This window comes from Neodothiora populina (assembly GCF_041146345.1).
Source record: "Neodothiora populina strain CPC 39397 chromosome Unknown canker_contig_17, whole genome shotgun sequence".
Lineage (NCBI taxonomy): Eukaryota > Fungi > Ascomycota > Dothideomycetes > Dothideales > Dothioraceae > Neodothiora > Neodothiora populina.
The window spans coordinates 868,426-894,110 of record NW_027191406.1 but is presented as its reverse complement, the minus strand read 5'-3'; the positions used below and the strand labels follow the sequence as shown (position 1 = coordinate 894,110).

The window sequence follows — 25,685 nt, the reverse complement described above, 5'->3', positions numbered from 1 at the left end:
GAAGGTGTAAAGAATTGTAGGAAGAATGATGTCCCGTTCCGACGAACCAGCAGCAACCTTGATCGATTCACACATGGCTCGGTCATAACCCTTTCAGCTCTTCGAACACGAAGCCGATGGGATTCAGACAAAGACATGCAAAATCATCCGAGACTTGTTATACAGAAGTATAGATTATATTGATGACGATGGGAGACTTGGTGACGAGCCACAGGCTCCGTCGCAGCAGTAGCGAGCCAAGTGTCGAAGAACAGACGTCTCTCTGTATTGTCTTCCCAGCGTCGTCGACTTGTCCTTGATCCTTTCTTTTACCTTCTCTCTATCTTCATCACCCACCAACAACGCGCCCGCAACCGCGTCACAGTATGCAACACTCGACGTCGTCTCCGCCCTGAGCAACCAAAATTAGCCCCGCAAGTTGGTCGTACCGACACTTGATCGACCACATTTGAATTCAAATATCCCTGTGGAGACTTCTATAAACCATCACTCGACCGGACGAACAAATGGCGTCTGCACCGGTGAATTACCCTTCGCCAACACAGCAGCACGCGTCGCCAGCCTACGGTCCCTTCTACGGCGCGTCACAGCAACAACAGCAACCACAGCAGCAGCCATTGCAACCGGAGCAGCCCCCGTCGCAATCATCACGACCGCAGCAGCAGCAACAACAACAACAACAACAACAACAGCACCAGCTGCCGCCGCCGTTGTCGTCACAGCAAGGACCGCAAGATCAAGAAGATGCGCCGATTAGTACGACAGCTTCGGGCCAGGATCTGGCAGCCGATGCGCGTCTCAGAGACGAATTGACCCGCCAGATGGCTCCAATGCTCACCCAGTCATCGCCCATCCCTCGCGATCACGAGGCAGACGCGCGAAACGGCGACGGCTTACGCGCGCAACAGCAGCAGCAGCAGCAGCAGCTACATCAACAACAACAACAACAACAACAACATCATCATCCACAGCAACAGCATAGCTATAATGGCCAGATGATGACGCCCTCCAATGAGGTGCTTGCCGCGCAGTCTCTCATGAGAGGACAAGATGCTCAGGCCGGGCAGATGATGCAGACCGGACCCGAGACCCCTGGACAAAAGGACAGGCGATCGAAGGTGTCGAGGGCGTGTGATGAGTGTAGAAGGAAGAAGGTGCGCGGCCCACGTGCTTGTCCGAAGACTCAGTTGGATACTAATCGATCTGCAGATTCGATGCGACGCGCCAGACGAGTCAGGAGCAACACCCTGCTCGAGTTGCAGAAGGACCGGGGCGCCGTGCGCGTTCAGTCGACAGCCGATGAAGCGCGGTCCGAGCAAAGGATACATCAAGGAACTGGCTGAACGTCTGAACGCGCTCGAGGGACAGATCCACCCACACCATGGATCACAAACCACTGCTGAATTGCACTATCTGCAGCAGTCGCTCGCCGAGGCTGCCGCTGGCGCGCCGCGTCGAGAGCTCGAACTGGACTCGCCCGATCAACGCGGTCGGAAGCGCACTCACTCTCAGTCCGAGGGATTCCTAGACACTACACCTTCTCAGTCTGCCAGACCTCCGCCCTATGGCAACACGTATGCGGACAATCTGCGCCATAGTCCATACCCGAGCATGGCTACATTGCCTCCGCCTCAAGCTCCGCCGGCTCCGCAGGCAGCCTTGGCACCCACCGCTTCCATGCAACCGCCGCCAGACCAGAGACAATACAACCCGCCCACTGGGGGTCTACAGCCATTCTTCAAGTACGGCGGCGACACGGGCCGCAGAGAGAGCGTCAGCACGCCTTATGACACCAACGAGCCCAGCTCGGGCGCCAACAATCTCATTGACTGGAACGAAGAAGTCATTGACGAATACTATCGCATCATTCATCAGACCTTTCCGTTGCTGCCCCACTCGAAGAACAACCTCCGACGACGACTGGCAGACTGCTCGGTCAGCCTGCGTGAAGCTTTCCTGATCGCCTTGGAATGCACAATGCGTACTTTTCCTTCTCCAACCTCGACGCTACGCGCCAACAGTTCTTACGCGCCGATGATGAAGCGCGCTGCAGAGTTGCTGGCAGGCTACCCCTTTGACAACCCATCTACTCACACAAATGCCACCAATCTCCTCTACCTCCAGACCCTGCTGTTGATGGCGCTCGAGAGTGACAACCACGGCCCCGCCACGATCCGAGGCCAAGCAGGACCTTCGCGCTCGGAATGGCTAGGCAGGGCAGCGGGGGTCGCAGGTCAGCTCGAAATCAATCTCGTCCGACCGCGCGAACGCTTCGCCACCGAGGGCGATCCCGACAGCGAAGAACGTCTGTCTCGTCGCGTATGGTGGGTTTTGTTTATTCTGGACAGGTGGCACGCCTCTTCCACCGCCGATCTGCTCAAACTTCCGGAGAACAGCGTCGTGCTGCTTCCCGAAGACCAGATCCTCCTGGGCGAGTCGACCTACCACCTCGCGCGTTTGTCTTTTATCATTGGCCACCTGGCCGCCATCCTGACCACGACCAAAACCCCCGAAACAAACGTCATGGCGCCCTCGAACCCCGCCTCTGCTCTGTTGGGTCTGACTCTCGCCGGCGAGATCGACCGCTTCCGTGAAAGCGTCGAGAGTGTCTGGGGCAGCCTGAATCTCGTGCATCTATGCTATCATCACTGTCACCTGCTCATCAAACGCCTCAACCCCACGACGGAACCGACCGAGCTCATCGGCCACGCGTCAAAAGTCGCCCATGTCCTGAACCAGCGCCAGACGCCCATCACCCCGCTGAACCACCATTTCGCCGCCCTCTCCGCCATGACGCTGTGTGAGCTCGCCGACGTGCCTCGCACCAGACAAGAAGCCATCAAGGGCATCGAACAAATCGCCGAAGCCTTGGGTCTGGGACGGGGTTTCGCCGGCCACGAACACAGTACAGGTTGGGACTCTGCGATCAGGGAGCTCGTGCTCAAGAAGAAAGCCAGACTGGCCGAGAACGAAGACAACAGTCGAGGCGCCAGAGCGACACCCGCGCCGCCCGCAGGCGAAAGCAGTGCAGGTGGCAATGTGAGCGCCACGGGCGAGGCGAGGTTGACGAAATCGGGCAGCGGGTTTGATCCTACTATGCTCACGCGATACGGATACCTCACTGCGCTGGGGCAGGGTATGTTTAACGTGGACTGAGTTTTCTTCTTGCTATATCGGTGCGCCCTGCTCGCTTCGGCAAGCAATGTAGAGGAACGAGACATAAAAAAAAAAGTGAAAAAGACGAAAGACGAAAGACGATTACGACGACGAAATGGCAAGGCAAGGGCTGAGAAGGACGTCGTGTGCATGACACACGCTCGTAAACCCTTCATCAGACCAGACCGCGTGCGAGTGCTCACGAACGGGAGTAGATGGGAAGGAACAAAACAGAAAAAGAAAATGTATTGTATGCCCGCGAGGCGCGCAAAACCCGCCTATATCTACATGTAGACTAATTTCATCCACATATATATCCGCGTCCATGTGTGTATGTAGGTTTCACTCCATCTCCAAAAATTTACTCTCAACTTTCTACTTCCCTCACTTCTGGTCACTCATGTATGCTTGGTGAAGTTTCACTCTGTTGTTCTACTGTTTCGCCTGGCGCGAGTGGGATCCTCGTTCTGAGAGCGACCCTGTCCCATCCAATGGGGTAGACATCGCATGTGCGAAAGTGTTCTCCGATGGATCTGTATCACGTTCCCTTGTTCTGTTGTCTAGTTTGAGGTCTTCGATATGTGACCGAAAAGGTCACTGCTTCATGTTTTGTAGTAACAAGATCATTTAGCCATGTGGGTTCACCCGTCGGTGGACCATACAAGCAAGCTCATTTCACTGTCATTGCAGTCAATTTTTTAGAGCGGGCTCAGAATATAGAGCTTTTAGTTGCCACTAGAGATTGTTACTGCTTGCTAGCATCTCTATGCTCTAAGCGGTTTTCAGAGACAGTCCTCCATCGACCACCGTGATCACGTGTTATCGTCTTTCTACATACCCTGATGCATCTGTCCTCAAGAACGAAACACTATCTTTCCTTTTCACCGATGACCCTCCATCTCCATATGTGGTCAAGATCCGAGCAGAGAGCACGAAAGTTCTCATCTTCGAGACTTTCACATATCATCATGTTCAGCACCTTCATCTTCTCTTCATACGACTGTGCTGCGTAACCGGCTGCTTGTTGACGCGGCCTCGCTCCGTCAAGGTCACTGACAAGGCTAGGGTTTGCGAAGATGCGGTCAACTTCGTTGCTGTTGGCTGTCTGCACCGAGTCTGAATTGTAGTGACGCGACGGTGCAGCCGATTTTTTACCATAGGACATCGATTCATCGAACCTGGAATGCTGGCTGCGGTCTATGGATGACTGGCGGGGCTCACTATGAGTAGGTAACGCCGCTGGAATATCGTTGGATGTCGAGAGAGTGGGTGTGTGTGATGAGCGTGAAGATAGAACATATGTATCTTCATATCCTCCTACTACGGCGCTTGATCGAGGACGATTGGCCCCGTACACTTCCGGGTTATTTTGATCCTCAATGAATCTCGGCTTTGGCAGGGGAGCTAGATCACCAGAACACGCGGGCGACTTTGAGGCCGACTTCGCGAAAGGCAGTATGCGACGCGGTGGTAGCACATCTTGAAGCGTAAGTGGGGGTTCAGACACTGAGGTTCTGGTGTGATCATGATGTGGAGTGTCATGCTGAGATGTGAATATCATGGGCATATCTATCGACACATACTCCCCGTGTGGTTGTCCAGATCGACAATCAGTCTCGTGGTGTTCAGAGGAGGCTGCGTTCCTATAGCGAGTGGCCTCGGTTGCATGGTCAACTCGGTGGACTGGAACCTGGGTAGGTCGTTGTCCTTCGAAGTAGACCCGGTCTGTTTGGAAGTCATGGGGTTGACGCTGTGGTTCGCTTTGCGAACGACTAGCCGAGAAGGTGGAAGAAGTGGGACATGGTGACTCAGTAGGAGTGCTGGATCTCTCAGGCGAGGAGGAATAGGTCACGGTTGGCGTCTGGTCTTCGAAGCCAATAAGTTTACAAGTCACGGAGTATCATCAGAGGACCTACCACGAGGCTGGTCCTGAGCCGCCTGTGCTACAGGAACAGGGGTAAGAGCAGGAGAAATGTTCGATAGCCGAGACAATCCTTTAGGTTTGATTTCGGTAGTGGCCATGCCCATACCCTGAAGCATACTAAGAAGCTGCCTGAGATGGCCATTCTCACCAAAGTTCATCTGGGTCCGTCGGGACTGCGTGCAGATGATAAGATCAGGGCATGAGGCAGCAAGGTGTGATCTCTGAACACTTACCTCGCCCGTAGGCTTGTTGTACCTGATGGCCAGAGCCTTGTCCTTGAACATGGCAAAGATTGGGAGGTTTTCGATTTTTGCGAAAGGGCCAGAAGTTGCTTCGAGAGCTTTCTGTATGCTCGACGCAGCACTGACAAGTCTGGTAAGAGGTATGCATTCCTAGACTATAGTCAATCGGAGAGCCGTGTGTAAGAACCAACAAGGACAGCGAGGATCGTCTGTTGAAGACGAACCAATGTTTCTGAGGCTTGAACGACCCGAAGTTGTAAGCTTGTGTCGGTTGCAATACCAACATGTTCAACCAGAACATCCAGGTCAACAGCTTGCTTGTGAGACCACGGTACGGATGTCATGTTTGGAGTGACTGTTGCAAAGGAATACTTGACCAAAGGAAGACACATGACAGTGCGGCCATATGGTGCAGAAGGTTGTCGGATCGACATTGCGAATTTTGTGATATTGCAATCAAGAGAATGGAGACAGACTGATCCTGTAATGCCTATTGCACCTTACTTTACTGTAGAAGGAGGAAGTCGCAGTATCCAACAAGGTAAGGTACGGCAAGCGAGACACGATAGAGTTTAGCGTCGGGACGGAAGGCCCTCCCCAGGGCTGGGAGAACGCCGGCAAGACGGCCAGGGTCGACAGCCAAAGGCTTGAACTAGAGACGCGTCTGTGTCTGTGTCTGTCTGCAGGACTTCACTCGAGCTTTAATGCGACCAATCCCAAGCACATGACATTTATTATCTGATGCCTCTCACACGCGCATATCTACCCTTCACACCGTTATAGTCAGAGTCGCGTGAGGCCGAAGATGCCGCCCAAGGGGAGTAAGATCAACCAGCCTTTCAAGCGCGAGCCTTCGGTCGAACACACTCCTGAGTACGATGCATTCATTGAGGAATTAGCAAAATACCATGAGAAGCGAGGGTGCGTAGAATGAATGATGCAGAACCAACGAAAGTTGCGAAGGAAAATAAGTAACAGATAGAACAGGACGATGTTCGAAGCGACGCCAAAAGTCGGCCTGCGCCATCTGGATCTTCACAAACTGTATGAACGCGTTGTCGCAGAGGGAGGATATGATCTCGTGTCGGATACGAAAGCGAAGCCATTGATGTGGAGGAAGGTGGCCGAAGAATTCCTGGGCAAGAGTCCTCATCTGGCAGCGCAAGCGTTCATGGTCAAGAGCGCATATTACAAGAACCTCGTGGCATATGAGATTTCGACGCATTGGAAGAAGGAGCCGCCGCCAAAGGAGATCCTGGAGGAAGTCACAGCAAAGGGCGGAAATGTCATGGGCCGCACCCTGGAGAGTTACCAGCGCCCTCACACGCGTGAAGAGGAGAACCTGGCCAACGGCGACTCGAGCGACGACGAGAACGGGGAAGGAACGCCAAAGCAGGAGAAGGTGGAAGTCGACGACTTACCAGGCAGCGCGACTGGTCGCTCGTCCAGAGGCCTCCGTCAAGCCCCGCCACAGCGTGTGCTGTTCAATCCAGACACGCAGCCCGCACGTCAAGCGCGCAACAATTCCAACTCGAATCACAACCACGTCCCCTCGCCGAGTCCTGCCACGGCGATGGCGAACGGCCTGAACCATGCCTCGTACCCCCCGCACAACCCTTCGACCACCCTTGCAAACTACGAGCCACGCCAACAGTACCCTCTTTCTCTGAAACCAGTCACCACACCGGCCAATAACCCAGAGCACTACAGACTAAAGCGCAAGCAACAACAAGACGCTGCTGCCAGCAAGGTCGCCAAAAAGTACAAGGGCCTGATGCTGCCAGGTACGGGTTTCATCGGCCCGAACATCTATGTTCGCGCTCAGCTCGCCCTGCAATCAGGCATCCCCGAAGAAGAGCAATATGCCCTGCATCATCTCGTCAAAATCTCCCACGAACGAGGCGACAAATACCGCTTCGATCAATTTGCAGGTTTGGCAGAAGCACTTGTCGCAAAAGTCCTTCAGATCAGCTCTCTTTTCTATGATGTCGACTGGTCTATTTCCTACGAAGACGACGATGCGATTCCCGGTCAATCCACTTACCTTGATGGAGTGCACGGCACTGCCGACGTTCTCAAGAAACTAAAGTCGCGCGTCCCTCTCGACACAGACGACCACGTCCACACCGCGCAATTCTCGCTGGAGCTTGGCCGTATCGCCGAAGCAGCCCTGGTCATCCGCAACATGGTCATGCTTGAGGAGAACGCGCAATACTTGTCGAGACTACCCCTGATCCGCGACTACGTCTGCATCGTGCTAAACCTCAGACCACACCCTGCCGTTGTCGAGCTGCAGAACTACGCTCTCGACACTGCCGAACAACTCACCAAATATTTCGATCTCGACTCGAAAGACGTGCTGTATCGATCATTACTGTCGCAACTGGAAACCAGCGACCGTGGCAAGATTGTCACGTCGCTCAAGGCTATCGCACGTATCGGAATGCTTTTCCCCACCAACAAGCGGCTCGAGCAAGTTCCTCTCTCCGTGCTGGAGCGTCTCTTCGGGTGGATGATGGTAGAAGACGAGGAACTGAGGACTGCTTGCCTTGACTTCCTCTTTCAATACACGAGCATCGCCGACAACGTCGAGACTTTAGTTCTCGATACCGATGTTGAGGGCCTCGTCCGTCAACTTTCATCCCTGTTATTCTTCCAAGCTAAAACGGACCCGCCAAGACCCCAGCCGCAACTGCCTCAAGAAAAAGAAGAGCCGCCCACTCAAGTGCCACGATTGGCCCCTGAACTCGTCCAACAACTGCTGCGTTTCTCGGAACCTGAACGTAGCTCGCATTGGTAAGTCGTGCCCTTCCTGTGCGCCATCTGACAGAGGTGTATCGCTGACATGATTCACAGGCTCCGCATGTGCTTCCAAGATGACCCAAATTCGGAAATGACGCAGATCCATCTGTGGCAGTCATACCAAGGAACCTTCCTGCCTTATGCTCAAACGCATCCGCACCTGATCGCCGGCGATTTTATCAAGAACGTCTCTAACACGTTCAGCGGCGCATCTGCTCAGGTGGCAGGATCTAACAAATATGTCATTCGCGGCATCAAGCCCCGAGCGATTCCAGTCGACTACAAAGGCAGAGAGCTCGTGCGCTGTCAGTGGCGCTCGCACAATAGCGACATTGTTCGCGACTACGGTGCCATCTTTTCTTACTCTGATGGCAAAGGATGCGGTGGCTGGTTCGGCAATAGTGCCGCCGTTCTCGCTCACATCATTTCCACCCATCTCAACGTCCCAAGAAAGAGCATATCTCCGATGGATCAGGCAGACCCCAGTCTGTCCCGACCATCATCCTCAGGCACGCCTGGTCTGACATCTGGCTTCGACTTTGCACGCGCCGCCGCAGCGGCTACCCAAAGTGCAACTTTGACGAGTCAATGCGAATGGGCCACATGCACTCATGTCATCCCCGCGCAACAGGCTTTTTCCTCATCCTCGTCAGCCGCGTTGGGTCTTGCCCTACTAGCCCGCCACGTCGAGACTCATCTTCCAGATTCCGCAGCCTGGAAAAAGCGCCATAACACTTCCCTTGCGGACGGAGTCGCTCCCAAGCCCCTGGTGCCTTCAGCCTCGCATGTTTGGCAACGCACCCTCATGGATGAGCGCAACGACGCAGCAGGTGTGCCTCTAGGCTGCGCCCTCGTCCTACGGAACATCGCCCGCGCAATCCCCAAGATCGCCCCTGCAGCAGCATCTACGTCAACAAAGTCCACAGGCGGCGCAACCTCTTCCTCCGCCGCAACGAACGGTCACCTCCACCTGGGAACCCGCCAAGACGACAACGACGAAGACGACGAAGACGACGCAGACTTATCCGAGGACGAGCGCGAGCGCAGACGACAAGCCAAGGCAGAAGCAGCAGCCTACGAAGCATACGAGGCAGAAACAGAAAGAGAAGAGACCGGCCCGAGATCGCTGATGCGTAAAGTCTTCGCTCCGGTCTGCAAGGACCGCTTGTTCCATGCCATGGCTCACAATATCGTCCTCAAGGACTACGTGGGCATTGTGTTGCGACTTATCGCTCAGGGCGGAGGTTGATGTTTTGAGAGTCACGCATGCATGCACGCACGCACGAATGATTGCGTCGAATTATTTTCCCCGAGTCCCTTTACTTTCTGTTTTCTGCTTTGTTTTATATTCACGTCCTCCGAGATATCATGGCGACGATGGGCAAGGTTACACCGGCGTTTTTCTCGTATTCGTTATTTCTCCTCTTCTTTCGCACTCATCATGAATGGTGGATGCCATGCTGCTGCAGAGAAGCGACCATTCGGCGAGAGGAGGAGAGATGGGCTGGTCAATCATGACCTAAAAAGAGGGGCCAGAGGACGGCCTAGTCAAGTGAAGCGTATAGCTACATGCAATACAATCAAAAACCACAGATTCATTACCAAGACTCCGCCCCTTCGAATGCCTTGGTTGATATTCGAACAGACTGTGATATCCATGTCTCTATAGGAAACATCTATACGAGAAGAGAAAGCAAGCAATGGATCTGAAGATAACTTTTCTTTCCTGTCTACTTGGTAGAAGGGCGCTATAAAGGGAATGATGATGATTTTGATCTCCTTCCCTGCTCTACTGTTTTTTCTTTGACCTTCTCCCGTATTGCAGAAGCATCGGTGCTTGTTGCTGATGACTCGTGCTACATGCTACCATATTCTCTTCTTCCTGGCTTTTGGTTATTGATGTGTCTCTATTTTTTGTCTTTTGGTCGCGTTGGGATTCTCCTGTCTCTCTCTCCTATGCTGGCCCTTGGCGATAGGATCTTGCGGCACTACAGACTTGCAGATCTACACCTGACTGACGCTACTGCATCGAGGCGATTAAAACCGAGAGAAAACAGTTCACCTAGGCGATGCCCAATCCGATTCTCGTCTCGCCTGATCCAGGCCCCATGCCACTGCCGCCACCACCTCCACCAACAGGAGGAGTATCGTCTCCTCCGAGTCTGGGAGTGCCGCCACCACCCACGCGGCCACCGCCATGCTCTCTGGCTCTTGCTCTGCTCTCCATCAAACCCCTGAGTCCTCGCTTCTGGAGTCCGATGACGGAGCTCCATTCCCCGGTCCAGATCTCGCGGTCTTCGCGTCGAGTGCCGCTTCTGCTTCTGCTGCCTCCAATGCCGCCCGCACCACCACCTGCGGACGTCACGGGTGTGTTTCCTGGCGTCAGCTCCCGGAGATCGACTTGCGAGGATGCCATGCTGTGAGTGGTGGATGCGGAGTTGGGCACAGACATGTCGTCGTCGTCGTCTGTTTCGTGACCGCTGTTGCTCGCTGCCATTTTAGCTGCTGATGCTGCCGCTGCGGCTTCGGCGGCTGTGGACGCAATGGTTGTGGCGGGGACTCTGTGGCTTGCGACGCTGCCCTTGCGGCCGTTGTTGCCGTTCGCGACGTCGGTGTCGATGCGCAGAGCTGCGCCTTTGCCGCCTCCTGCTCCAGAGCTGCCGCCATCGCCTCCGTTGCTGCCGTTGCCGCCGAGGCTGAAGCCTTCCATACCGCTGATGAGACTGACAGAGCGCGTCGGATGGAAAGCAGTGGCTCCTACACTTGGAGTGGTTGAGGCGAAATGGACGTCGCCTCCTCCTCCAGCTCCCATTGCTGCTGCGTTGAATATAGCTGCTGCGTTTCTGCCATCCATAATCTCGTGGAGGCGTTCGACGACTGCTTCGTGCATGCCATCGATTCTGTAGGGTCTCGTGATTTGGAGTAGTGAGCAGAGGATCAATGGAGTCGCTAGAGGTGAGGGAGGCGCTGGAACCGCGGAGGTATAGAGGTAATGTAATAGTGCATATATGGTGGGAACCGAGTGAGGAAGATACAGGGTTCTTGGTCTGGTGTTTGGCGGTACAGCTCGTGTATCAGCTGGTTCTGTGGAGGTGTTTGTGTTAGATGTCAATGTCGTGGCGTTCGAAGACGAAAGACTGGGTGTGATGGTTATACTTGAGTTCCTTGACTGCAAAGATGTTACTGGACGCAAAGTTGCTGTTTCAGCACCTGAGTCTGAGATGGAAGCTCCCTCGCGTAGCAGAGTATTGAAGTAAGGGCCCCAGCGTCGCGCGATGAGATGTGAGTTGACTGGTATACACGTGCCATCGATGGCCATGAAGTCCATGTCTGATAGATCGCGGGACGAGAGAAACAATTCTCCGAGCGTTTCAGCCTCGATACTCAACTGGCGTCCACCCATTGCTGCTTCGGGTACACTCAAAGAATTTACCAAGGGCGCACTGCCAGACACAAAGTCCGAAGTTGGCGCAATTTTGCGAGGATTGTCGTAAAGACCGAATGCTTCCAACTGAACGATGCAGATGTTCGAGAAATTGAGGCGACGATTGTTGTAGTCATCGACCAGATTACGCTTACGGTGGCCCAGAATGACGAAAGCGTTACGACGGTTCCAGAGAACACCTCTGTTCCAGCTGCCTTGGCTGAAAAGTGGACTGCCAGCATCGATACGTGCCCAAATTAGGGTACGAAGGTCTAGCGACCACAAGGAAAACTCCTGCTTCGATGAAGTCAGGAAAGTGCCAGCGACAACAAAATTGTTGTCGATGATACCACCACTAGGAAAGCGGAGACCTGGGGGCGAGACTGTTCCATGCATAGGCTTGTCCACGAGTGTGCCGTCCGGAAGTCGCACCTGCAATTCCAACTTGACGTCGAGGAAATTATAGTTCGTGTAGACGAGCATAGGGGCGCCCGAAACCCCCTGTTCGACCTCTCCCAAATCGTCATCATCATCGTGGTCTTCTTCATCGGGTCTTTCGGGTCCTGCACCAATCTTCGAGGCACTCATCGTAGTCAGGGGAGTGACGACGCTTCTGTATGCGCCGCAACTACGACCAGACATTGGGGTGGTGGATGTCCATGTCAAACTGCGTAGATTGAAGACACTGATTTGTTCAATGTACCGGTTGGCGCTGTCTTGACCACCTACAACAATCATCTCCGCACCACCAGTACCATCAATTTGGACGCCTAATGATCCTGAGTTTGGGTCATTTCCAGGAGGATTGTGGTGTATTGCTGAAACTGGGGCATTGGCAGACGAGAAAACCGCAGAAGATGGTAGGATTGCTGCGCAATGCGCGTAACGACCTTGGGGTGCTTTTGTCGCCGAGGACACTTCCATCCAGGTGCAAGTGGGGACATCGAAAATGTGTATGTCGGACATGACAGTGACCTGAGGCTCCTCACCAACAGCGAGTCCTCCCTCGCCAATGTTCATTTCTGGGGACATGCCGCCATAGCACACGAGCTTCCTGTCTCCAAGAGCACATACACTATGAAAATAGCGCGGAAGTGGCACGTCGCCTTTCGCGTCGAGGCGAGTCCAGTGTCTGCGAAGCAAGTCAAGCTCGTAGAGATCAGACGTCAAGAATGGCCTCGATCGAGAAACTCTACGGCCGCCAAAGACGTATAGCTTATCCCCCAAGATTGTAGTCGTGGCACCTACGAGCGGCGGTGGCTCTTTACCCGTTGACCTGTGAACATTGCACACAAGGCCGGAAAGATTAGATTGATTAGACGTGCTTGGTGCTGCAGACGAGGCACCAAACGAGCGCCCTTGCTGAATTGTCGAGGTATGGCCTCCATGGTTGGACTCTTGCTCCGATGCTGAAGTATAGTCATCACGGCCGCCTAAGCTAGATTGACTGCTGTATGCAGAGATCTGAGCACTGGAGCCTTTCCTGGTATAGAGCTGAGCTGGTGACGGCGCAGAAGTCGCCGAATCAAGTGTGCTTGTGCGACTAGAAGCTGCAGACACAGACATGGCGGTAACCTCACTGGGACGTGAGTGAGCCGTACGAGTGTGAACAGAGCTGTCTGCTAGAGATTCTGCAGTGCTGTAAGTAGCGTGCGCGTAGCTAGGGATTCTTATCGCCACGTGCCTTAGACGAGGTCTTTTTGGAGACTGAAGTGCCGTAGAACAGTCTTTCGGATCCGATGAACTGTTAGGGTTGACGATGCTGGCACTCAATGCGGTTTCGGATTCACTGCGCTCATCCACGCATGGCGACGACGGGGGCGTAAGCTTTGGGGATGGCTCCTGTCTCGCGACTTGCCGAAGCTCAGCTGCGTCTTCGTGTTTTGCAGAGACTGCAGTAAAATCGCCAACGGAAATCTCTCTGACCGCGGTAGACTGTGCGCTGAATACACGCTGTCTAGCAGATCTCGAAGAGAAGGTACGCTTTAGTAGAGCTGGAAGACGTTTCAACCGCGGAGTTTTGGTATCCTTGTAACTCTCCTCCGCAACGGTTGTGTCTGAGTCCTGAGACGGCTGTGGTTCCTCGTGCAGATATAGAGCAGTGAGCGCGCTCTGATTTGCGATCTCACCTGTTGTTGACGAAATGTTAGCAGCCATCACGAAAGCCTCCTCAAACGCTCGAGGTCCTGCAGTAGCGATACCGAACAAATTTGAAATCGAAAAGCAGAGTCTGTCTACGGGTTGAAGGAGATTTGAAGGATGAAGTTCCCTAGGCCAATTCTGGCCATATGATGGCTCTTTCCAAAGTGAAGGTGAGGTGAGCCATTTCGTAAGTCTTCCCACACAAACCCATGTAGAGTTGCTTCATGCTCCGCACAAGTGAAGTTGATTGTACCGATATCTCAATTGTACTCGTAGACATCAAAGATTGGAAGTTCCAAGGACAAACGAACGAGATGACACATTTCAATTAGGCAAACGGATTACGAGTCTTTGAAGACTACATATAATGTACAAATTTACAGACTCGCGAGCTCGTGTCAACAGAGATACAGTAGATCAACATACCGCACACAGTTTTGTTTGCTCAGTGTCTGTCCAGTCCTTATCTGTGTATTCCCTAATCGAGATGATTGCGTGTCGCCCGTCCCGGCGATATGTATTGAATTAGATCAGACGATTTCCGTGCAATTGGGCGAGATAGCCAAACAGGAATCACGGCTGCGGGTTGTCGGTACCTGACAGTTCGGAAGAAGCGTTTGGACTTGGCCTTGGCGTTCTATGGGGTGGCGGAGAATACAAAGGGGTAATAATTACGTCTAAAATGATGAGTTTCCGACACAGCGTTTCTTGCGGAGCTTCCCCCGCTTAGCGTGAGTCCAGAGTCATGCAGCTCAAAGGAATCCTTACCTAGCTTATTGACTAGGTCTAAAGGGACATCAGTATAAGGGGATCTTTAACTGTTCTTGCTGTAGGTAGGTATGTACTTGTAGTATTGTCAAGCAATCTTGATGTGCCTGCCTGCCGAATCCGACTAAATGGTAATGGACGCAACCGGCGTGTAGCCAACGCAACATGAGTCACCACCTCTACTCTTTGTCCTATCGTTCTTCTGTTCTGCAGTATATGAAGAATAACATGCTGCATGTCTTGAGACGACTCGTATTGTGATAGCGACCCAGCCGTCGATCTGTTACTTGTGTCTAGTTGCATGATCTCCTACATGGAAGTCATGACCCCGATTCTTGATGTCTCGAACAGATCAAAAGGTTTCATCTTGTTCAATTTTCGCCTTGGACTGGTACATTTTCGTCCTCCTCTTCCGTGACATGGCCCTCGCATGCAGGTACAGCCTGCGGAATTTAGACAAATGGATATTGAAATGCATAGTCATCATCACTCGAAGTGAATCCCTCAAGATCAGGCACAAACACACCCATGCGATTGGAATGGCCAACCTAGCTGCAGCCTGAGAATTAAGAAACAAAGTATGCTAGACACATCGAGCAATCAAGTTGAGGTAAAATGTTATGGAAAATGTGATTTATTTTTGATTCGTCCACAGCATACACAAGAAGTCTGTCTCATGGACAGCTGAGCATGTGTCTAAACCGCGTTTGAGGTATCGTAAGATCTATAGCAACGCTCTTTTTGCGACAAATAATCTCAAGGGTGCTGCTGGTTTACTCCTTGGGAAGAGGAGTGAATCTGAGGTAGGGCTTCACTACCTTGAGGTCAGGGAACTTCTTCTTGGCGTCCTCGGTGGAGACGGTGGGAGGAACGATGACATCGTCACCCTTGATCCAGTTGATGGGAGTTGCGCAGGAGACCTTGTCAACAGTCTGGAGGGAGTCGATGATTCTGAGAACCTCAGCCGAGTTGCGACCGGTCGAAGCAGGGTAAGAGAGGATGGTTCGGATCTTCTTCTTGGGGTCAATGATGAAGACAGAGCGGATGGTGAATGCAATGCCCTTGGCGTCGACATTGGTAGTGTCCTGGTGGTCGATCCTGTATTCGTGTTAGATGGGGTTTCATGGTGGCAACACCTCGGATTCGGAGGGCTGCTGCTCTCCGCCGTCATACTTACATGTCGTAGGCAAAGGCAACCTTGCGCTCCTTGTCTCCGATGATGGGGAACTTGAGGCTGCTGCCGGAGATCTCATCGATGTCCTTGATCCAGCCACCGTGGCTCTCAATGGTGTTGGCGGAGAGACCAATCAGCTTGACACCGCGCTTGGTGAACTCGGGCTCGAGCTTGGCGAAGGCACCGAGCTCAGTGGTGCACACGGGAGTGTAGTCCTCGGGGTGGGAGAATAGGATGACCCAGTTGTCGCCAATGAACTCGTGGAAGTTGATGGGACCGTTGGTGGTCTCAGCATCGAAGTTGGGGGCGGTGCTGCCCAGGCGGAGAGGCTCAGCGCGATCGGCAGACATTTTGTATGGAATATGAGATATTAAAGTATGAAGATAGGTAATGTGGTGTTGTTTGAGATGGAATAGCTGTGTAGACAAGTTCAAGATACAGTAGAGGGGTGAGGGGTAATAACATAAATTTTGGAAGCTGCTGAATACAGCTGGGCAGCGATCACGCAAGAGCGCGGGATATGTTACGGGGGACTCGCCCTGGTTTTACCGGCAGGACACTTCCTTTTGGGCTGGTCTAGACATGCACAAAGTACCTACCTGTAGTGGATGGATGAACCTTCGCCGTAGTTCACACGACGTGCTGCATCAACTCATCAGGAAGTTGAGCAGTGGCAAGAACATCGTGAGCTTGTTCTTCGATCCTCGGTGTCTAGTCATCTCGCAACCTAAGATACTCTACTCGAAAACTACTGTAAAGACTCACATCCTTTGGCCGTACAAGTATTCTGTGTCATGCTACTGAGGCGCACATGCTGAATGCGGACAAGTGGGTCCACCAAGGTGCTGAGCTACAGTATGTCGGAGCAGAGTGATTGTGCCTTTAACTTCAAGGTGGTGGCTGGAAGTAGCACGTCATAGCACGTGACGACCCTGGGCTGTACCTCCGTGCATGAGGTAACCTAAGGTATCTTATGGTCCTATAGGTGTATGTTCACAATCATACAAAACGGGCACCTTCTAAGCTGGGCATCGATAGCAATGCCGACAGTGGCCTTTTCAGCAATAGCGCCAGACAGGAATTCCAACGTCGAGCATGCCTCCTCCCGCTGAAGTATCGAGCTGACTATATATTCCGCGGACCTGTGACCGTCGATGTTCCCGTCGAGCCCAGCTCGGTGGCTGTGAAGTACCTCCAGCACCGACGCATTGCCGAAAAGGAATTAATGAGTTGCCGTTGATGTGCTGCATACAGTTCCTCATGCAAAGGAGTAAGGTAAGTCTTTGTTGCTTGACAGCCACTGGTTGGACCCCGGGCGAATGGCCAGACAAGAAACGCGAGATCCTATGTACTGTAGTATGCTGCACCCTTGCCATGAGGAGCTTCTTCGGCACTAGAGGGTGACATCGACACGAGCGATAGCGAGTGTCAATTCTGAGACGGAGTAGCTTATAACCGGGTATCGGAACATGCACAGCGGCAAATGGGGTACGTTTCCGCAAAATATCTCCACTATCTTGACCCCGAGATCTTCACCCGCACTACTTGTATTCAAAGCGTTAAACCCGCTCTATTCCCTCATACTATCCTCGCAAGCCATTGTTTAATGCGAAGTATACACGGGTAGAAATGGGGTAAGGTTGATCTCTGCCTCCAGCGCCTCCCTCTCAAACCTCAAACTTCTTCTCACTTGCTCCTTCTTCTCTCACATTCTTCTTCTATATGCACTGTCTGGTATCGATGCAATGGCAGACCCAGAGATCGAGTTGTCACGGCCATCAAGCGATGACACATTGGATGGAGATAACATAGAGTTCAATGATGACAGCAAAAAGCCGATGTCCCCCTTTGAGTCCGAAAAGGGATGGACTGACTCTTCCAATGACCCGATACAATGGAAATACTTGACTTTTGAAATGACATTACCACGGCCGTCACGAATACTAGAACCGACCCCCAACGGAACTCCACCACCACAGGAACCAAACCTTAAGGAATATGAGTCACCCTTCAATTGGAGCCCAAGGAGGAAGCAGTTCATAACGTGGCTTTCCTGTGCTGCCACAATGATCACTGCCTATGCGGCAGGCTCATACACTGCCGGCGATGCTCAAATGCAACAGTACTGGGGTGTCTCCCATGTTGCCATCACAGTTGGAGTGACGACGTTTACTACTGGATTCGCCATCGCACCCATGGTCCTGGCACCCTTTAGTGAGATCAATGGACGAAGACCAATGTTTGTCATCACAGGCTGTCTTTACGTGATACTGCAACTCTGCTGTGCTGTCACTCGCTCTTATCCCGGCATGCTGGTCGCCCGCTTCTGGATGGGATGTTTCTCTTCGACTTTCTCCACCATGGTTGGCGGTGTTGTATCAGACATCTATCACGCCAAGGATCGCAACACTGCAATGGCCCTCTTCTCAGGCTCAGCACTGTTTGGAACAGGTCTGGGACCACTGGTATCTTGCTTCATAGCAGAGAATACAACCTGGAGGTGGATATTCTACCTGCAAATCATCTCCTGTGGAGTGGTGCAAGCCGTGGTGGTCTTATTCTTCAAGGAGACGCGTGGCTCAGTCCTGCTATCAAGGAAAGCGAAGAAGCTAAATCAGTATTACGACGCCCTCGAAGAGGCTGGGTACTACTGTCTCGATGTGCCAAGTCCATCAGATCCAAGCAAGGTGAAGTCGATGAGAATCCGCTGGAAAGTCAAGGCCGACGAAGAGCGAGCCAGTCTCTCCAGATCGATCGGCATCTCCCTCTACCGACCATTCCACATGCTCTTCACCGAGCCCGTCGTCTTCTTCTTCTCCCTCTGGATCTCGTTCGCCTGGGCCGTTCTCTACCTCACCTTCGGCGCCATCCCTCTGGTCTTCACCCGCTCCCACAACTTCACCCTCTCGCAATCCGGCGCCGTTTTTTCCGCCATCAGCATCGCCGCCATCATATCCACAATCCTGTCCATCGTCGCCGAGAACTTCACGAAGAAACGCTTCCCCAAGATCTCAGAGACGCCCGAGGGACGCCTCTATATCGCCTGCGGCCTCTCCGCTCTCCTGCCCGTCGGTCTCTTCTGGTTCGGATGGTCGAGTTTCCCAAGTGTCCCCTGGATAGTCCCTGCGCTGGCGATCGGATGTGCAACAATGGGAATCTTTAGCATCTATCTGGCCGTGTTCAATTATCTGGCGGACACGTATCACCGCTACGCCTCGTCTGCGCTTGCGGCTCAGTCTTTTTGTCGAAACATGCTCGGCGGTGTCTTCCCGCTTGTCACGACGCAGATGTTCAACAAGATGACCTTTCAAGGAGCAGGATCTTTTCTTGGAGGCGTGGGCGCGCTGCTGACGCTCGTCCCGTTCGTCCTGCTTATCTTTGGACCGAGGATCAGAGCGCGGAGCAAGTTCGCTAGCGAGATCATGGAGAAATAGTGTTTGTAGTCACGTAGCATACAGATATCTGTAGCAGTGAATTAAATAATCATATTATGGCCTTACTAGACGCCTTTAACAGTACTTTCCGAATTGTTATTTGTTCCTGCTTTCTACGAATCATCGCGTAACCTCATTACCTAAAAAAAACCTATTACCAGTGTCAGCAGCTCATCCATACCTCCCCTCACCTGCATTATAAAACACAGTTCTCGACAGTTTAATCGCCAGAGAGATCTAGCCATCAGCATCGACCATGTCCACGTCCCCATCGGCCGCAGCAGCAGCAGGAGGCAGCGTATTCCACGCACGACTCCTCTTAGCCACAGGGACTCTCAGCCCACCTCCACCACCGCCACGACCATGGTGATGGTGATGATGGTGGTGTCCAGCAGGCCCGTCATTTTGGCCAGCCCCAGCTCCCACACCGTCCTGCGAAACATTAGCAACCCTGCGCTTGTTTCTCTTCGCAGCTGCGTCTTGAGCAGTAGTCCACCTCTGTAGCTCTTTGACGTTCTGGTCGTGTCTGGCCATGAAGACGTTGAGGGCTTGTGGAATGACTTCTGGCAGAGCCCAGGGACGTTGGGTCATTGCTGATGCGGAATTGTTCAAGGTGAGGAATTGGTAGGTCTTGCTCATGATTCTGGATAGCCATGCTCCGAGGGGTTCTTTGTCTGTGTGGTCTTCATTAGGGATTTGATCTACTATACCCAAATGACGAGGGTGTAAAAGCAGGTGGACGATTTTAAGTAAAATGGAAAATAGAAAAGAATGCCTTACCTTCACCCAAGTCATGCGAGATCTTCTTGCTCATCTCAAATGTCGCCAGGTTCGTATCGCCAAACGGAAACGTGCTAGGCATTCTGCGGTGCCAGATCTCATCTGCGGGCAGAGTCATAGGCCAAGGATTTTTCGCAAACTCCTTTAGCTCCTTTTCGGTCATGACACGTCCACCGACGTCATGCATAGATGTATCGCCAACGCCTGCATCTTTTGTTGTATCCTCAGTAGCTCCAGAGCCTTGACCTTGCGGACGAACAGCTTCCTTGCCTTTCCCCTTGCTATTCTTCTCAACCTCGATGACCTTAGGCTTAGAAGCAGGAGGATATTCGCGCTCCTCCTCAGATTCATTGACAGGGTATTGGGGGAACATGGTCGCCTCGAACCACTGTCTGGCGCCAGCATCGACTCTCTCACGCTGAACAGCCATCATGGCCATGACTTTACGATGCAGATTCTCCGAGTAGTCGTAGTCTTTCTCACCCTGTTTCTTCTTGCGAGGCCAGACGACTCCAAACTCGTGCTCAAGCTTACGCAGCTTATGCTTGAAGTTGGAGTCAGTCTCTGGACCTTCATCAGAGAGGAAAATGATGGCTTGCTCCAGGCGCTGATCGCAGCTTGATGGCATTTCTATTTCGCCATAGATGTTCTGGACGGGTGCTTCATGAACTTCCTTGACCCGTCTTGTTGGCACTTTAGCAGTGTATACAGGACTGTCGTGACTGCTCTGAGTTTCCGACTGTTGCTGAGCAGCTGCCTTGGCCTTTCTTGCTGCAGCAGAGGTAGCTTTGCTCGTTTTAGTTGTCTTCGACGAAGTGGCCTTCGTTGATGAAGCACTCTTTGGAGGCGGCCTAGCCGTCTTTCCGGATGTTCCGATGGTGGCTGGCTCATCTTCATCTTTGATGTATTCCGATACCGTGGCTTGCTTGGGAAGCTTTCCCGACTTCTTGTCCCGAGAGGCCTTTGATGTTGTCTTCTTCCCAGGTGAAGTAGAATTTCCATTTCCCTTGCCTGGCCCGACAACGGAATTATGACCGTTGCTGTCAGCAGCTTCTGACTCGGGCTCCATCTCTGGCGTTTTTCTATCCTTCGATCGGGTTTGCATTATGATTGCGGATGTTGTGAGGGATGAGGAAGAGGACTCCGAAGGGTTCCGAGCAGAGGAGAAGTATTCATCCCCATCTCAAGACTCGGACGGGATGGTAGGCGGGATCAGGGACCGCATTCCGGGCATGAGACTAATCCGTCAATGTTCATCAACAAGCTTAACAGTGCTGGAAATTTGCATTCCTCCCCTATCCCCGATCCGTTCATATGCAAGGGGAGTGGACGTGGGGGAAATTACAAGACAGTGGTTTCGAGACGTGTTACATCACCAACACATCTGATGAGCCTGTGTCAGACTTTTGTGTTGTGGTACTACCATGTGTCTGTTTAGTTCAAGACGCCCATGGTGACCAACCGTAGACCTTTGCTGCGAATGCTCTGAGTTTTGAGGGCATACTCAAGTCTCGATAATCATCAATGACCAACGGTTGGGTGTAACGACGCTTGATGTTTGATCCTTCGACCTTACCAGCATGCTTGGTCGCCTTGGTAAAGCAAGTATTGCGAGCCTTCAGGTCCTACCATTCGGGTTCATACCTTCTCGCAATTCTATAAGTTCAAGATAGCTTTTGTATCTTGTTTGCAGATGGCCATTTTCAGTCTCTCCCATAACCACGTTGTCTTGTTCCCTCAAACGAAAGGAGTCGATGATGATGCGAAATGTGGTCTCACGAGGTACATAATGCAGGTACGTTCCTGCAATGGCCATCTCGATGCGAACGCAGTCCTGCAATGATGCTTCGTGATAAAGGAGTTGAGCACCGTCGAAAAGAGGCGTGTAGTAATAGTTCTCAAGGCAGTTGTTTTGCGCAATTGGTGGTACAACTTGTGATTCTGATACACTGCACACCTTTTTGTGCTGTGCCAGACCTTCTTTTGCGCAAGACGAGCAGTATCTGTATGTCGCACACCTTTGGCAGATCTTCAGCGTAGGTTTGTTGAGCGTATAACAGGTCTCGGCACAACTGCTAACCGGTTAGAATGAGCCATGATCATGATGACAGGGTCAAATACCTGTCACACTTTGTTTCAGGCGGACTGAGCCATCTTGTATTTGTGTTCATTGTTTCTGGGTTGCCGTTAGAAAGGTTTCCCTCCATGTGATGGTAAACAGTACCGATAAAGGAGCGCCAGTCTTGCATACAAGAGGTGTAGACCGGCTTCTTTCGTGAAGCTATGAATGCAAGCACTTGTTCTTTTGTTGCACCGAAGTCCATGGCGCAAGCAAAGTATGCTGTTATGATGTCAGAACGGTATGTCTATGTGAGCTGTGGCCTAAGGTCATTTTCAAGATAGGTTTTGGTTAACTCGTCTGTAACTTCTGTAATTACTTGTTCAGCCTCGGCTGTCTAAGTGCCACAAGTCTCATACCATCGGAAGGCACATGGCTGCCAATCTGCAAGCCGGATTGCTGCAGCGTCATCACGAAGCCATCATGGACGCGGTTCGACTGAAGATAGTCAAGCTCGAGATGGTCTAGTATGATGGTCAGCCGCGAGAATGCGCTTGACAATTATATTGCCTACTCTGGGCACCAATGTCAATATCGATCGGCTCGCAATTGCCCGAACTTGCTTCGCCAATATGGTGAAGAACGTGCTCTCTACTTCTGGGTTGTTCAGCGGTTCATCTAGGCCGGCAGCGGAATAAAGTGAGCAGTCTGTCACTAAGACGTCATTAGCCTGAATCGGTATTGAGCAGGTGCAGCAAATGAGTCGATAGCTTACAGGATCCCAACACTTCTTTGCACAACCCAGGCCAAGTTTGGTCGACTGTGATTTGAGTTCCGGCAGTGTGGTCGCCCTCAGTAGCATCGCATGATTGATCAGGGCCGTTGTTGGCTTCGATATGGGAAAAGGCTTTCGGGCAATGTATGCCTTCGGGTGCATGTGAATGCTCATGTGTTTCGTCTGCTAATGCTGGACTGCCGTCGGTGCTCTGGGATAGCTCATCCCCATTGCAGTCGTTGTCTGCGTAGTCATCACGGACACTAGCAGCGCCATCGAGAACGTCGTATACTTCACTGCTTCCTCTGGCCGGACGATGCGCACTAGTGTTACTCGAAATATGCAGCCTGCTAGACACTGTCGCTGCTGACTCGGCAATGTCTCGTTCGAGTCCAGGTGTTTTCACTGGGCTGTCTACAATGTCCAGAGTGGGATGAACGACAGGTGACTGCAGAGATCTCATACTACTCGACATATCACCATCAATAACCAGCATGTCTTGAGAATAAGAACGAGATATGACCCCCTCATCGTTATGCTCTATCTTGGTTGAGTGGCAATCTGACGGTGCGCCCATACTATCTTTCGAAATCGGACTGCTAGCCAAGGGCATGTGCTGCTCGTTCCACTGGTTCATGAGCTGTATCATCTTGTGTGTTCTCCGCAACGACTTCAAGGTCAGTATCGGAGTTTTCAACCAGGCCATCAGTGTCGTCTGCATAAAAGAAGTCTGGGTTCAGGCCGTGAACTGCCAGCATCTTGGCAAGAAGAACATCAGTGTTACCATTCTATTGCAAGATTCGCAGATGATACGTTGGATCGTTGTTCCTAGCATTGTTGGTGTGTCGTTCTGCTGATTGGGCTCGGGACGTGTGCCCATGTGAGTATGATGGCATCATAACGATCGGAAGAAATGATTGCGTTATTCCAAAACGAGCTGTGGACTATAACATGTATAGAAATGTATTGATGTTGTGTCAGTACCAAACCTTGTTCAGCTACTGATTTTGTCTGAAGCGAGTCGGGAACAGAAATACAAGACTTGGTAACAAGGTATTTTCAATAACGAATGGTATTGTAATGGGGGTACTTTTAGGACAGATTGAGGTATACCATGGTCTGCCAAAGAAAGGTGATCATGCTTACCTTACCATAGATGCAAAATGCTTTACCAAAGATAGGTACGGTACCATGCATTTGCCGATTTTCATATGACGTACATACCTTACTTGAGGTACGGTTTCCTCATTTTCATCAGATACCAATCAAGGTAGGAAGGAACGATCTAGATTAAAAGATGGTATCCTGGGCCTGTTCTAACGTAGCGTATTGTGTAGATGCTCCACAGAAATGTTCGTGACGTTTGCACTCAGTAGTTCGTTAGCATGTCAGCCCTCGAGTCTCGTTGCATTTGATAGCAGCGAAGCTGTATGGTCTTTGCAATGATCAGTATATTTACTCTATATCTGCAGTTATCCAACCGCAAGGTGAAGTGCCTACCTCCTTAGCATAACGTTGCGCGATACGGAGCGGACAACCTTGTAAAAGCGGAAGTCTCCGCGGACGTTTCGATGACGTATAATATATCATGGAGGGGCAAAACATCTACCCTGTGGTATACCTTCTGTCTTGCCTAATTTAGCAAATCTATCTTTCTTTGTCCATAAGTCAATAGACAGGTCACATAATACTTCATGCGTCTGCCTTCATTCCCTCAATTCGTCCGCACACTCTACGCTTTCTCCAACACAACCTTCCGAGCAGCTCCAGCGCCGTTCAGACCAGCACTTCGCGCCACTGCGGTTCGTTCTATGCCAACAATTCCCTTCCTGGGCGCATTTTTCGGGACATCCACTGCAAACACGATGAGCTATCCACTTTCAAAGAACAGCGAGGAATGGCAGGCTCAGTTGAGTCCTGGTAAGCTTCTCTCCTACGCGCTGTAAGTCTTGTCTGGTACTGATAGAGCGTGCCAGAGCAATTCCGAGTACTCAGAGAAAAGGGAACCGAAGCGCCGTTCGTTGGCAAGTACGACAAGCATATGCCAACCGAGGGCGTCTACACCTGTGCAGGCTGCAACGCACCGCTATACAAGGCTCAACACAAGTTCAAGTCTGGATGTGGATGGCCTGCATTCTTCGATGCACTTCCCGGCGCCGTGACGCGACACTCTGATCGTACTTTCGGTATGGAGAGAATCGAGATCGTCTGCTCGAACTGCGGAGGTCATCTTGGACACGTCTTCAAGGGGGAGGGTTACCCTACGCCGACTGATGAGCGACACTGCGTCAACAGCGTCAGCATGAACTTCAGCAAGGACGACCCGGTCAAAGAGTAGGAATGACGAAGATAAGAACGAGATAAATGTTTAGTTTTGGAAGTTTTGTAGGAACCCAGTAAACCTATCTAGCTTGCTTTAGTGCATAATACATTCTGTACTGTACTCCTTCGCTATTGTCCATTTATATGGTACCTGATTGATGAGTAAATTGGGAATGTTTAACACAACCGGTGTGAGCGAATTGCAAATTATGGCATGCTATACAAGTACAGTATATAGTTGAAATAATGAGGTGATCCTACAGTGCAGTACATCTCATCTGCACTATTTTATGCCATGACAAGCGCCGCATAGACCATCCCCGTGCCTGCCAAGGGATCGACAGAATGCTTGCAAACAAGCTCCATGTGAATATGCGGGGATCGACGCGTTTCCCGGTGTGTACAAAGACAAACGGTACGCGGGAACCAGCAACGCCGCTCGCTGTAACGATAACAACGCATAAGCGATACCAAGAAAAATAAGCGGTATGATAAGGTATGTATCCCTACCCGATGGCACGTCGTCTGAGCAGCAGTACTATAATCGTAGCAATCAAGGCAGCAGGCAACACTGGCTTCGGTAGGCCTGTTTCAAAAAGAAATGAAATGGCAGTAAGTGTGTGGTTTTCCTCTGATCGCGAATCCCGTCCCAGCCACGCCTACGCCAGCCAGCCAGCCAGCCT

The 25,685-nt window shown here is 51.9% G+C and overlaps 8 protein-coding genes across 10 annotated transcripts; 4 read left to right on the top strand and 4 right to left on the bottom strand.

The window, feature by feature from the left end:
• Nucleotides 1-506: 506 nt before the first annotated feature.
• AAFC00_004216 (uncharacterized protein) lies at nucleotides 507-3,156 on the top strand (the record flags this gene model as incomplete). Its single annotated transcript, XM_069343823.1, has 2 exons — nucleotides 507-1,154; nucleotides 1,210-3,156. The coding sequence occupies 2 exons, from the start codon at nucleotides 507-509 to the stop codon at nucleotides 3,154-3,156; spliced, it is 2,595 nt and encodes an 864-aa protein (XP_069202371.1).
• A 2,971-nt stretch (nucleotides 3,157-6,127) lies between these two features.
• On the top strand, nucleotides 6,128-9,373 carry AAFC00_004215 (uncharacterized protein; the record flags this gene model as incomplete). The annotated part of the gene is made up of 3 exons (XM_069343822.1): nucleotides 6,128-6,243; nucleotides 6,310-8,118; nucleotides 8,179-9,373. The coding sequence occupies 3 exons, from the start codon at nucleotides 6,128-6,130 to the stop codon at nucleotides 9,371-9,373; spliced, it is 3,120 nt and encodes a 1,039-aa protein (XP_069202370.1).
• An 813-nt stretch (nucleotides 9,374-10,186) lies between these two features.
• Nucleotides 10,187-13,705, bottom strand: AAFC00_004214 (uncharacterized protein; the record flags this gene model as incomplete). Its single annotated transcript, XM_069343821.1, has 1 exon — nucleotides 10,187-13,705. One exon carries the CDS (start codon nucleotides 13,703-13,705, stop codon nucleotides 10,187-10,189), a length of 3,519 nt encoding a protein of 1,172 aa, XP_069202369.1.
• Nucleotides 13,706-15,231: 1,526 nt separating this feature from the next.
• AAFC00_004213 (uncharacterized protein) lies at nucleotides 15,232-15,982 on the bottom strand (the record flags this gene model as incomplete). Its single annotated transcript, XM_069343820.1, has 2 exons — nucleotides 15,232-15,556; nucleotides 15,636-15,982. The coding sequence occupies 2 exons, from the start codon at nucleotides 15,980-15,982 to the stop codon at nucleotides 15,232-15,234; spliced, it is 672 nt and encodes a 223-aa protein (XP_069202368.1).
• Nucleotides 15,983-17,377: 1,395 nt separating this feature from the next.
• AAFC00_004212 (uncharacterized protein) lies at nucleotides 17,378-19,066 on the top strand (the record flags this gene model as incomplete). The annotated part of the gene is made up of 1 exon (XM_069343819.1): nucleotides 17,378-19,066. The coding sequence occupies one exon, from the start codon at nucleotides 17,378-17,380 to the stop codon at nucleotides 19,064-19,066; it is 1,689 nt and encodes a 562-aa protein (XP_069202367.1).
• Nucleotides 19,067-19,303: 237 nt separating this feature from the next.
• AAFC00_004211 (uncharacterized protein) lies at nucleotides 19,304-20,951 on the bottom strand (the record flags this gene model as incomplete). 2 transcript variants are annotated; one of them, XM_069343816.1, is made up of 2 exons in its annotated part: nucleotides 19,304-19,740; nucleotides 19,847-20,951. In XM_069343816.1, the coding sequence occupies 2 exons, from the start codon at nucleotides 20,949-20,951 to the stop codon at nucleotides 19,304-19,306; spliced, it is 1,542 nt and encodes a 513-aa protein (XP_069202365.1). The 2 variants fall into 2 exon arrangements, with proteins under 2 accessions (XP_069202365.1, XP_069202366.1); XM_069343817.1 differs by having other exon boundaries at nucleotides 19,847-20,915.
• Nucleotides 20,952-22,375: 1,424 nt separating this feature from the next.
• On the bottom strand, nucleotides 22,376-23,329 carry AAFC00_004210 (uncharacterized protein; the record flags this gene model as incomplete). 2 transcript variants are annotated; one of them, XM_069348439.1, is made up of 3 exons in its annotated part: nucleotides 22,376-22,429; nucleotides 22,480-22,619; nucleotides 22,681-23,329. In XM_069348439.1, 3 exons carry the CDS (start codon nucleotides 23,327-23,329, stop codon nucleotides 22,376-22,378), a joined length of 843 nt encoding a protein of 280 aa, XP_069202363.1. The 2 variants fall into 2 exon arrangements, with proteins under 2 accessions (XP_069202363.1, XP_069202364.1); XM_069343815.1 differs by having other exon boundaries at nucleotides 22,681-23,176.
• A 1,045-nt stretch (nucleotides 23,330-24,374) lies between these two features.
• Nucleotides 24,375-25,018, top strand: AAFC00_004209 (uncharacterized protein; the record flags this gene model as incomplete). The annotated part of the gene is made up of 2 exons (XM_069343814.1): nucleotides 24,375-24,600; nucleotides 24,657-25,018. 2 exons carry the CDS (start codon nucleotides 24,375-24,377, stop codon nucleotides 25,016-25,018), a joined length of 588 nt encoding a protein of 195 aa, XP_069202362.1.
• Between the last annotated feature and the right edge of the window lie 667 nt (nucleotides 25,019-25,685).